The following is a 12316-nucleotide window of genomic DNA, read 5'->3' as shown; positions in this document are numbered from 1 at the left end:
TCATAAAATAAGACTGGAAAAGTTTTTCATAGAGGAGTGAGGCAAACGCAGTAGCTTTGATAGAGCATTTTTAATCTCCTTATTTCTCATGCTATAGATTACTGGATTCATCAAGGGTGGAACCATGGAATACATCACTGTAAATGCCAAATCTAGATATGGTGAGGTATTAGAGGTAGGCTTGAAGTACGCAAAGTATCCAGTAAATACAAATAGGGCATAAACTATGAGATGGGGAAGGCAGGTTGAGAAAGCCTTTCGCCTTCCTTCAGTTGAGGGGATTTTCAGCACGGCATTGAAGATGTACACATAGGTTATGATGATGAAGATAAAACAGCCAACTCCAATGACACCGCTTAACACAAGAACTCCTATTTCCATTAGATACAAATCAGTGCAGGCCAGCTTAAGTAACTGCGGGATTTCACAAAAAAATTGATTGACTTCATTGGAACAAAAGGGGGATGCAAAGGTTCCTCCCGTGTGTAACACTCCATAGAAAATGCTGCTGATCCATACACTGCTAATCATTTGAATATAGGCTTGCCTATTCATCAGCACCCCATACTGCAATGGTTTGCAAATGGCAACATACCGATCATATGCCATGACTGTGAGAAGAAAGAAATCAGATGCCATAAATGACATAAACAATAGTACTTGTGCAACACACCCAGAGTAGGAAATGTACCTGGTATTCATGAGGGAATTGAGCATGGATTTGGGATTAATGACTGAAACTTGTCCCAGGTCCTGCATGGCCAAGTTCATCAGGAAGAAGTACATAGGGGTGTGCAGGTGGTGGTCAAAGGCTACTGCAGAGATGATGAGAAGATTCCCTGTGACAGTTGCCAAGTACAATACCAGGAATATAATGGAATGTAGAATTTGCAGTTCCCGAACTTCTGAGAATTCTAGGAGGAGAAATTCTGAAAAAGATGATTGATTATCCATGCTCTGCTTCTTCACATTCATGTTGCTATGGAAGGAAGCAGAAATACCGCTGTTGAGACGGTTACCCCTCTCATTTAAGTTTTTGTTGCTGATGATGGTGTTTAGTTATTGTAGCAGGCAGCAACGTTCTGAAGGAGTCAGTAATTATTATTTTTTTTGGGGGGGGGGATGAGCCCGCAAATGATGATGATGGCTGTGAATACTAGTGCTATTATTATTAGCAATGTAATTATATTTGCAAGGTCATTATTGTTTGTTCATACCACTGATTCACTATTTCCCTTAAGAGCTTGACTATTTAAAGGAGTTAGGTGCCAAATATCCCACTTTCTGCTGACTGAATCTTTTGAATGTGGATCAGATACATGCACAATAATGTTGTGAAATTCCAGTCAATACTAGCCTGATATTCTGTCCCCCCTAATATAATGCCATAGCTCAATTTTAGAAGGCAAAAGGCCATTTCATAATTTATTAGAAACCATGATGACAGTGTGAATCTGACATGAGTTTACTCATCACAGTCAAAAGTCATCATCTTTACCATCCGGCTAATTACTAAGGAGGGCTTTTACTATTCCTTTGTTTCTCTTGATTTCTCATCAGGGTCAGATGCTTGGTAAAACTACAGTAAGCTTCTAATTTAATGGGAAAGGTCCCAGCTTAGGGAAAGAGCACATGTTTCCACAGGTCAGCATCTGGGATCTCCAAGGAGGACTAAGAAAGACCACTGCCTGACATCCTGTGGAGCTGCTGCCAATCAGGGTAGCCCACCTTTCCCCAGCCTGGTGCCCTTCAGATATTTTGGACTAGAACTTCGTAAGCACTGGCTGTGCTGCCTGGGTCAAAGGAATTGTAGTCCAAAACCTAAGGAGGGCAGCAGGTTCAGGGAGGCTGGTGTACATAACAACATAGGTAGCCAGTTTATACTGGGTCAAAACCAGTGGTCCGTGTAGCTCAGTTTTGACTACAATGAAAGACATTCAGACATTATTTCCCACCTGCCCTAGCTGAAGATGCTTGGGATCTTCAGTATACAACATGGATGCTCCACCACTGGCAATGCTGAGGTAGAGGTATCAATGGTCTGACTCAGCATGAGGCACTTTCCTATGTGACAATGGTTGCCTCCTTTCCACTGGATGGAAGATTTTGAAAGAATAGAAAAGAAATTGGTGTCCAAGAAATGGCTGCAGATGAACAGTGGTAGAAATATGACAGGTGATATGGGCAGAGCGAAGTTTGGACTTGTAACCAGTCCAAAGAAAAAAATAGTGTGTCAGTTACAATTCAAAAGTGAGAGAGAGAAAATATAGTAAAATACACATCATATAAACATCAGCTAGGACGAAATGAAAAGAAAGTCCTAAAGAAAAATAGGAATTTAGGCTTCACAGAGTATAATGTGAAGCTGCACCACAATTGCCACAAAATCATCCAGTTAGTCACAGTATTATTTCAGTCAATATTTGCCCAGGATATACAAAGCCTTTACCCTAATTATTTGACAGGGCTCAACATCACCAGGGTTTTAAGAAATAATAATTTAAAAATCCTGTTTTTAAAACTCCTCAGATATTTTCCCAGAAGAGAAAAATGGATATTCAATTTAAATGTGAATTTACATTCAATATCAGTGACTAGTCCCATTGCCGACTGTAGACCTCTGAGTTAGAAATCTACAGCAAATTAATTCAATTAAAGTTGCAGTTCACTTCCTAGTATGAAAACATCTGAAAATATCCAGAAAATAGATGCAACACATGTTGATGTACCTTGTATTATGCCAGATTCATGAACAGAGGTAGAGAGTGACTATTGGTGCAGGAGAGAATATGACAGAGATGACGAAGGGAGGGTGACCAGTTCATTTCTTTCATTCAGAAAATTCAAAGAAAGTATCTTACTATTTTTCTTCATATTCTTTTACTTCTCCAGTGCAATTAAATGACTAAATGCCACTCCAGCCAAACGTGCTATTTTATAAGAATCCACTTACATGGGTATCTAATAGGACAATAAACATTTATCAACATGGGAAAGAAATTTATTAATATATCTTCTGTCTTCCTAGAGATTAGTTCTCATGGGAATTCAACACATCTCAGCATTAGGGTTGTACAGAAACAATAATATATTTTGGTCAGTTTTGCTAATTTGATTAGGGAAGCCTGTTTGTTTAGGGTAGCATGAGAATAACAAAACTAAGAGGGGAACTAATCATTCCACCACAGTTTTCGCAAATGTACTCATTTGCATGCAATTCTTCTGGCATGGAAACCTCTAAATGCCAGTGTTAATGATGAGCAGCACCACATAAAGCCTTGGGTCACAAGGCAAGCTGGTCAATAAATCACACAGTTCAAGCTGGCGTTATCTCTTTATTAGTGAGACAGATCTGAGTTTCATGCCTAATGACCGCAGCAGCTCATGACTGACTCCATGAAATCAGTAGTTCTGACTACATGAAATCTGTTGCCCACACTGAAAGTTCGTGCCTCCCCACAGCTGTCTGTGTCTTCTTCTCTCCAGGGCTTTTTGAAAACAATTGGAGGCTGCACCTGCATGTGGCCTGCCTTTGCTCCCCCTCTCCTGGTTCTGGGAGTATGTGGGGAGGGGAGCCTGCTGCCAAGCTGATGTCAGTCATGCATATCACAATTTCTCTTAATTTCTAATCAAGCACAGATACTTGGTAAAATCCCAGCAAGCCTCTATTTTATTTAGGATTGTTATAATTATTATTATTTTTCATCCACTTTACTGTTGCCAACTGTAGACCACTGTGTTAAAAAAATATAGCAAATTCATGTAATCCAAGTTACACTTCACTTCCTAGTGTGAAAGTATCTGAAAATATCCAGAAAATAGATGCAACACATGCTGAGGTACTTTGTGTTATGCAAGATTTGTGAACAAAGGTAGATAGTTGCTGGAGAGAGTGACTATCTGTGTAGGAGAGAATATGACAATTAGGGAGAAAGAAGAAAGGAAGGATGACCAATACATTACTTTCATTGTAAGTGCAATTGAAAAATATAGAATGGTATCTTACTTTTTTCTTCTTCATAGGGTTCTCTCCAGTATGCTTCTCCAGTGAAATTAAATGGCTGCATATTTCTCCACCCATACCTGCAATTTTATAGCAATCCTCCAGCAGTTGGATTTATGATGACAATAATCATGAATCAACATGGGGAAGACACTTATTAATAATTCTCCTGTCTTTCTAGAGATTTCCTCTCACAGGAATTCAACACATCTCAGCATTAGGGCTGTATAGAAACAATACTGCATTTTGTTTAGTTTTGCTAATTTGTTTGTTTTGGTTATCATAATAATATCAAAACTATGAAGGGAACTAATCATTCCACAACAGCTATATCAGATATACCCATCTGTATGAAATTCTTCTGACATGGATAGCTCTAACTATCAATGTTAATAATGAGTGTAATGAGTCCAGGCAGCTGACTTAATAACACAGTACACCAGAGTAATTAACTTGAAGATTTATTGCAAACAAAGCAATTATCCTCAGGGCCCTCTCACCGAGAGTCCATTAGTACACCCAAGTTGACCCTTCTGAGGAATGCTTCCAGTGTCTGCAGAATATATGAACCTTGTGTTTCTTGGTTTGTTTTCTGTCTAAAACCCTTCCCATTCATCAGCTTCTTGGGCTCAGTGTGTCAACCAACTCCTCTTCTGGTGAAGAAAAGCTCTCTCTCTTGCTCTTTGTGCCTGCCTGAGAGCTTTGGCTTGTTCCAGCCTGCTTCTAGCTACTTTCTTATCTGCATTCCTTTTAGTTTCAACAAGAGGAGGGGGAGTCGGCAGGTGCCAGCTCTCCTCTGCCTTAGAGAAATCCGAGCCTCTCTGCTGCTGGCTGGTGTCTAACTCAGGCTGGAAATTCTGGCTTTGGGCAGGTGTGATCATGACCATGAGGAATACCACTCATTGGCAAAGAGTGCCTCTTAAAACCAGCACTTGTGGGATAGGTAGTAACTGTATGTCTGAATGTTCCTGATGCTTTTGCACTGCACCCAGATGGAGTTTCTTCACATTTTATAAACCTTTTTGTAAAGCCTCTCCTTCTTACAGAGGGGAGGAGTTGTGAGCAGGAGCCATTTCCCGCGTTGGCAGGGGGCGTTCTGGCCCCTGCCTAGCTGTCCCAGCTGCCACGCCATGCCCCCTGGCAGCCAACCAATCAGGTAGATGCTTGGGGGCGGGGTTTAGCTGCTCAAATGCCGCCACAGCAGCATTCCCCCTTCATTGCATTGCTGGTTTTCGTCGGATCATCCTCAAGTGGGTGGCGGGTCCTTGAATCACAAAAGGAGCTACCTGAGCCTATAATAGGTTAAAGTGAGAATGAAACTATCAAAGCAAGTCCCACCTGCATGTCAACTCTACATGAGTAGTTCTGCAAGGAATTTTGAGTAGAGACATAAATGTGCCTTATTTTGTTTATTGTAAACCCTTGTATCCACTAAAGAACTCACACCTAGAAATAACCAAAGATTTGTTTATTCAAGAAAGATATGTTCAACTTTAGACAGTCTGTTGCAAAGTCAGCAAGTGCAGGCCACAACCAATCACTGATACATCCATCCTCTCTAATATAGAGATGAAAGTGATCCTAGCTCCCTGGAATGTTAAGGGATGAACATAACCAGTAGATGGTAGAGGAAAGGTTATGCCTTATTCTGCAGACAGGCAAGATTCAGAGGATGAAGATTGTATACAGATTGTGTGTTTATCACTGCCCTTCTGTTTCTCCTTTGAGCTGTCAGCCAATAAACAAAACTAAAGAGAAAATGGTTTTTTGAAATATGCAATTTATTCTGCTGCTTCTGTGGGATAAAGCTGGGATGAAGATGAGAACTTCTGAAATGCTGGGCATAGGGAGTCTTATCTTCCTGGTTTCTAAGTCATAAATTTAAGCAAAATGCAATCCTCAGTGTTCCTGTGCAGCAGAGTACCTCTACAGGTTAATGGTGACTCCAATTTTTCCCGTCAGTTTGCAATGTGTTCATCTGATCCTCCCTGCACATTTGGAGTTAGGAAGTCTGTTGCCATTTCAAAGGCTTTTGGGGACATAATGAAATTAAGGGGGGGGGGGCAGGAATCCTTTCTGTTAGGGATATTAGACAATGAAATCCCAAGGAATCCCTCAATGATATTTATATATGTGACTATAGCAGCAGAAATGAAATGAAGGAAGAATGGTTGATGAAAATCTTGGAATATGCAGAGATGGCAGAATTGATGGCACTGAAGTGTAATAAAACAGCTGAATATATGTACAAACATGTTAGAGGGAATTAAATTAGATAAGACGAAACCTTAAAATGCAATTGTATGTAATCTGAGTTATAAACATTGATGTTGGGTGAGCGGGAAGTCACTAGTTTTGCTGGATTGGAATATAATTGTTGAGTAATAAATGTAACTTTGGATATGGAAAAAAGAACAAAATACTATTACAAAAAAGAGAAAGACTGTTGCCTTCCATTGCAATGGACAAGAAAGATGTTATATCAAGAGCTATACATAGTTCACCAGGAGCTGATTCTTGTATCAAAGGTGCAAGCAGGACAAACACTCTGAACCATTAACATGAGCCAGGCAAAAGTCAGGGAAAACACATACCCTCCAACATTCCTCTGATGAAAATAGGGACATTTTGGAGGGTAAAGGTAAAGGTAGCCCTGACCGTTAGGTCCAGTGGTGGATAGGGAACCACAATTAGGTGTAGTGGTGTAAGTGTGGGTTAAAATGTTTCCCATTGCTTTACTCCAAAGACCGACTGGGAGGAAGGTCAGTTGGAGCCCTTCTTACCTGGCCCTTGCTCCACCCCCCAGCCTGCAGCTGATTGGCTAGCCAGGGAGGGAGTAGAACGATGGCCTGCATGCAGAGGGGCATCACCCTGGCACAGGAAGCCTGAGCTGGGTTGCGAACCCCGCCCACTGCTAAAGGTGTGAGCGGTAATTCCCATTGCTTCACTTTTCCATAGAAAATTCATTCATTCAACTTATTAAAGTTATTACACCTTAAGTGAAATACAATAAAATTCAGATTAAGCAAAACAACAACCACAGCAATTCTATGCCACCTTTCATCTGCGGATCACAGGGCAGTTTACAATATAAAAACACAAAAATACACAATAGAGTAACAGACAAAAACAACAACCCCACCCACTTTTAAAGGCCGTAGATTATTGAATTAACCCAAGGCCTGGGCAGCATAGCCCAAAGTCACTTATGATGGGAGCTAGAAGCCAAAGCATGTGGAGGGACTTAAACTTTAATATGAGGCTGCCTGTATAACATGGTTGGGTGATTGGATAAAATTGGATAACACCGATTTACTAGTTTTAGAAGGGTTTGGAAATAGACACTCGTGGGACTGAAATAAACCTTATAATGTTTATTAAAAATCATTCATTTTGGATTTAAGAACATTGAACAAATATATTACAACAATTGAAGGATGTATATTCAATTAAATTTTGAATAGTATTATTCCATAGTATTAAGTACACATAGAATGTAAGCATGACAAATGCGTAAATATACAGAAAATATAGAGAAACCTAGAAGGAAGGAAGGAAGTACAAACTTGTTTAGAGTTAAAGTATTAAGGTTAAAAGGAATAAGCTATGTATTATGTATTATGATGGTCAAATTTGTAAAATCTGTAAAACCAATAAAGATCATTAAAAAAAGCATGCAGAGGGCTGCAGGGCAAAGACGGATATTTTAACCACCACACCAATTTTCACAATTTGCAATATAAGCAATGTATCCCTTCTAGATCAATTGAGAAAACAAAGCTAAATCTATTTAGCTGCTTCAAAGTTTCCTCATAGAATTTCAGGTTTTCTATAATTAGTGTTATACTCTATACAGATATTATCCTTCATAAAATAAGACTGGAAAAGTTTTTCATAGAGGAGTGAGGCAAACGCAGTAGCTTTGATAGAGCGTTTTTAATCTCTTTATTTCTCATGCTATAGATTACTGGATTCATCAAGGGTGGAACCATGGAATACATCACTGTAAATGCCAAATCTAGATATGGTGAGGTATTAGAGGTAGGCTTGAAGTATGCAAAGTATCCAGTAAATACAAATAGGGCATAAACTATGAGATGGGGAAGGCAGGTTGAGAAAGCCTTTCGCCTTCCTTCAGTTGAGGGGATTTTCAGCACGGCATTGAAGATGTACACGTAGGTTATGATGATGAAGATAAAACAGCCAACTCCAATGACACCGCTTAACACAAGAACTCCTATTTCCACTAGATACAAATCAGTGCAGGCCAGCTTCAGTAACTGCGGGATTTCACAAAAAAATTGATTGACTTCATTGGAACAAAAGGGGGATGCAAAGGTACCTCCAGTGTGTAACACTCCATAGAAAAAGCTGCTGATCCATACACTGCTAATCATTTGAATATAGGCTTGCCTATTCATCAGCACCCCATACTGCAATGGTTTGCAAATGGCAACATACCGATCATATGCCATGACTGTGAGAAGAAAGAAATCAGATGCCATAAACGATATAAACAATAGTACTTGTGCAACACACCCAGAGTAGGAAATGTACCTGGTATTCATGAGGGAATTGAGCATGGATTTGGGATTAATGACTGAAACTTGTCCCAGGTCCTGCATGGCCAAGTTCATTAGGAAGAAGTACATGGGTGTGTGCAGGTGGTGGTCAAAGGCTACTGCAGAGATGATGAGAAGATTCCCTGTGACAGTTGCCAAGTACAATACCAGGAATATAATGGAATGTAGAATTTGCAGTTCCCGGACTTCTGAGAATTCTAGGAGGAGAAATTCTGAAAAAGATGATTGATTATCCATGCTCTGCTTCTTCACATTCATGTTGCTATGGAAGGAAGCAGAAATACCGCTGTTGAGACGGTTACCCCTCTCATTTAAGTTTTTGTTGCTGATGATGGTGTTTAGTTATTGTAGCAGGCAGCAACGTTCTAAAGGAGTCAGTAATATTTTTTTGGGGGGGGGGATGAGCCCGCAAATGATGATGATGGTTGTGAATACTAGTGCTATTATTATTAGCAATGCAATTATGTTTGCAAGGTCATTATTGTTTGTTCATACCACTGATTCACTATTTCTCTTAAGAGCTTGACTATTTGAAGGAGTTAGGTGCCAAATATCCCACTTTCTGCTGACTGAATCTTTTGAATGTGGATCAGATACATATACAATAACATTGTCAAATTCCAGTCAATACTAGCCTGATATTCTGGCCCCCCTAATATAATGCCATAGCTCAATTTTAGAAGGCAAAAGGCCATTTCATAATTTATTAGAAACCATGATGACAATGTGAATCTGACATGAGCTTACTCATCACAGTCAATAGTCATCATCTTTAACATCCGGCTAATTACTAAGGAGGGCTTTTACTATTCCTTTGTTTCTCTTGATTTCTCATCAGGGACAGATGCTTGGTAAAACTACAGTAAGCTTCTAATTTAATGGGAAGGGTCCCAGCTTAGGGAAAGAGCACATGTTTACACAGGTCAACATCTGGGATCTCCAAGGAGGACTAAGAAAGATCACTGCCTCACATCCTGTGGAGCTGCTGCCAATCAGGGTAGCCCACCTTTCCCCAGCCTGGTGCCCTTCAGATGTTTCAGACTAGAACTTCCTAAGCACTGGCTGTGCTGCCTGGGTCAAAGGAATTGTAGTCCAAAACCTAAGGAAGGTAGCAGGTTCAGGGAGGCTGGTGTACATAACAACATAGGTATCCAGTTTATACTGGGTCAAAACCAGTGGTACATGGAGCTCTGTTTTGACTACAGTGAATGACAATCAGACATTATTTCCCACCTGCCCTAGCTGAAAATGCTTGGGATCTGCAGCATACAACATGGATGCTCCACCACCAAGCTGCAGACCTTCCCTACTGGCAGTGCTGAGGTAGAGGTATCAATGGTCTGACTCAGCATGAGGCACTTTCCTATGTGACAATGGTTGCCTCCTTTCCACCGGATGGAGGATTTTGAAAGAATGGGAAAGAAATTGGTGTCCAACAAATGGCTGCAGATGAACAGTGGTAGAAATATGACGGGTGATATGGGCAGAGGGAAGTTTGGACTTGTAACCAGTCCAAAGAAAAAAATAACATGTCAGTTACAATTCAAAAGTAAGAGAGAGAAAATAACATAGTAAAATACACATCATATAATCATCAGCTAGGACAAAATGAAAATAAATTTAGACTTCACAGAGTATAATGTGAAGCTGCACCACAATTGCCACAAAATCATCCAGACAGTCACAGTATTATTTCAGTTAATATTTGCCTAAGATATACAATACCTTTCCCCTAAATATTTGACAGGGCTCAACATCACCAGGGTTTTAAGAACTAAAAAAAATATAAAATCCTGTTTTTAAAACTCCTCAAGATATTTTCCCAGATGAGAAAAATGGATATTCAATTTAAATGTGAATTTACATTCAATATCAGTGACTAGTCCCATTGCTGACTGTAGACCTCTGAGTTAGAAATCTACAGCAAATTAATTCAATTAAAGTTGCAATTCACTTCCTAGTATGAAAACATGTGAAAATATCCAGAAAATAGATGCAACACATGTTGATGTACCTTGTATTATGCCAGAACCGTGAACAGAGGTAGAGAGTTCCAGGAGAGAGTGACTATTGGTGCAGGAGAGAATATGACAGATAGAGATGATGAAGGGAGGGTGACCAATTCATTTCTTTCTTTCAGAAAATTCAAAGAAAGTATCTTACTTTTTTTCTTCATATTCTTTTACTTCTCCATTGCAATTAAATGACTAAATGCCACTCCAGCCAAACGTGCAATTTTATAAGAATCCACTTACATTGGTATCTAATAGGACAATAAACATTTATCAACATGGGGAAGAAATTTATTAATATATCTTCTGTCTTCCTAGAGATTAGTTCTCATGGGAATTCAACACATCTCAGCATTAGGGTTGTACAGAAACAATAATATAGTTTGGTCAGTTTTGCTAATTTGATTAGGGAAGCCTGTTTGTTTAGGGTAGCATGAGAATAACAAAACTAAGAGGGGAATTCTTCTGGCATGGAAACCTCTAAATGCCAGTGTTAATGATGAGCAGCACCACATAAAGCCTTGGGTCACAAGGCAAGCTGGTCAATAAATCACACAGTTCAAGCTGGCGTTATCTCTTTATTAGTCAGAGAGATCTGAGTTTCATGCCTAATGACCACAGCAGCTCATGACTGACTCCATGAAATCAGTAGTTCTGACTACATGAAATCTGTTGCCCACACTGAAAGTTCGTGCCTCCCCACAGCTATCTGTGTCTCCTTCTCTCCAGGGCTTTTTGAAAACAATTGGAGACTGCACCTGCATATGGCCTGCCTTTGCTCCCCCTCTCCTGGTTCTGGGAGTATGTGGGGAGGGGAGCCTGCTGCCAAGCTGATGTCAGTCATGCATATCACAACTTCTCTTAATTTCTAATCAAGCACAGATACTTGGTAAAATCCCAGCAAGCCTCTATTAAACAGGAAGGGCCCCTCCCCCATTACACATCAGAGAACTGCCATCTCTATAATGTTTCTGGTGCCTGTTGAAAACTTTAATATTTCAAGAATCCTTCTGAGTGCAGATTTTTATCCCAATAGGTATCTGTATTGGATTTGGAATTGTTTTTATATCTGGGTAGAAATTAACATTGTGATATTGTGAATGTCCAATCAGTAATGAAGCTTACTGATGAAACAATTCCCCTTCTCTCCCACATACTATTTGGAGAGTTCTTCTAACCCAACCGAGAGCCAAATTTGGAGGGCTTGGGAGGGGCAGGTGGAAGGAGCAAGAGCCCAAGTGTGTGTGCTAGCAGGAATCACACAGGATATATATGGTGTATTATATATATATGGTATCTATATGGTGTATGTATGCATATGTGTGTGTTTGTGTGTGTGTATATATATATATACACACACATATACACACACACACACACACACACATATATATATATACATATATATATGTGTGTGTGTGTGATATGAATATATATATATGATGATACTCATAGACTACCTTTCTCAATCTCCAGTTTCCCATACATTTTTCTTTAGATCCCTTGGATATTATCTGCATAGCTCTACAAGATCTGGTAAAAGTTGAGAATTCTTATACACCATTTGATATATCACCATCTAAAGGAAAGTTGCTTGCAGTACATCATCTCCACCCCGAAATTGATAGCTGTCAACTGGTATTTGCCTGGGGGAGCGATGCTTCATAAGCACCTTGAAAACCACTTGTAGATCATCACCCACATCTCAGGATCAACCC

General features: G+C 39.8%; 2 protein-coding genes across 2 annotated transcripts; both read right to left on the bottom strand.

Moving 5' to 3' along the window:
• On the bottom strand, positions 1–975 carry LOC114583048 (olfactory receptor 14A16-like). The gene has a single exon (XM_028704395.2). It carries the CDS (start codon positions 973–975, stop codon positions 1–3), a length of 975 nt encoding a protein of 324 aa, XP_028560228.2.
• Positions 976–7869: 6894 nt separating this feature from the next.
• On the bottom strand, positions 7870–8844 carry LOC114589704 (olfactory receptor 14A16-like). Its single transcript, XM_028716143.2, has one exon. It carries the CDS (start codon positions 8842–8844, stop codon positions 7870–7872), a length of 975 nt encoding a protein of 324 aa, XP_028571976.2.
• Positions 8845–12316: the final 3472 nt, after the last annotated feature.

This window comes from Podarcis muralis, chromosome 13, assembly GCF_964188315.1.
Source record: "Podarcis muralis chromosome 13, rPodMur119.hap1.1, whole genome shotgun sequence".
Lineage (NCBI taxonomy): Eukaryota > Metazoa > Chordata > Lepidosauria > Squamata > Lacertidae > Podarcis > Podarcis muralis.
This window is presented reverse-complemented; position numbering and strand designations above follow the sequence as displayed.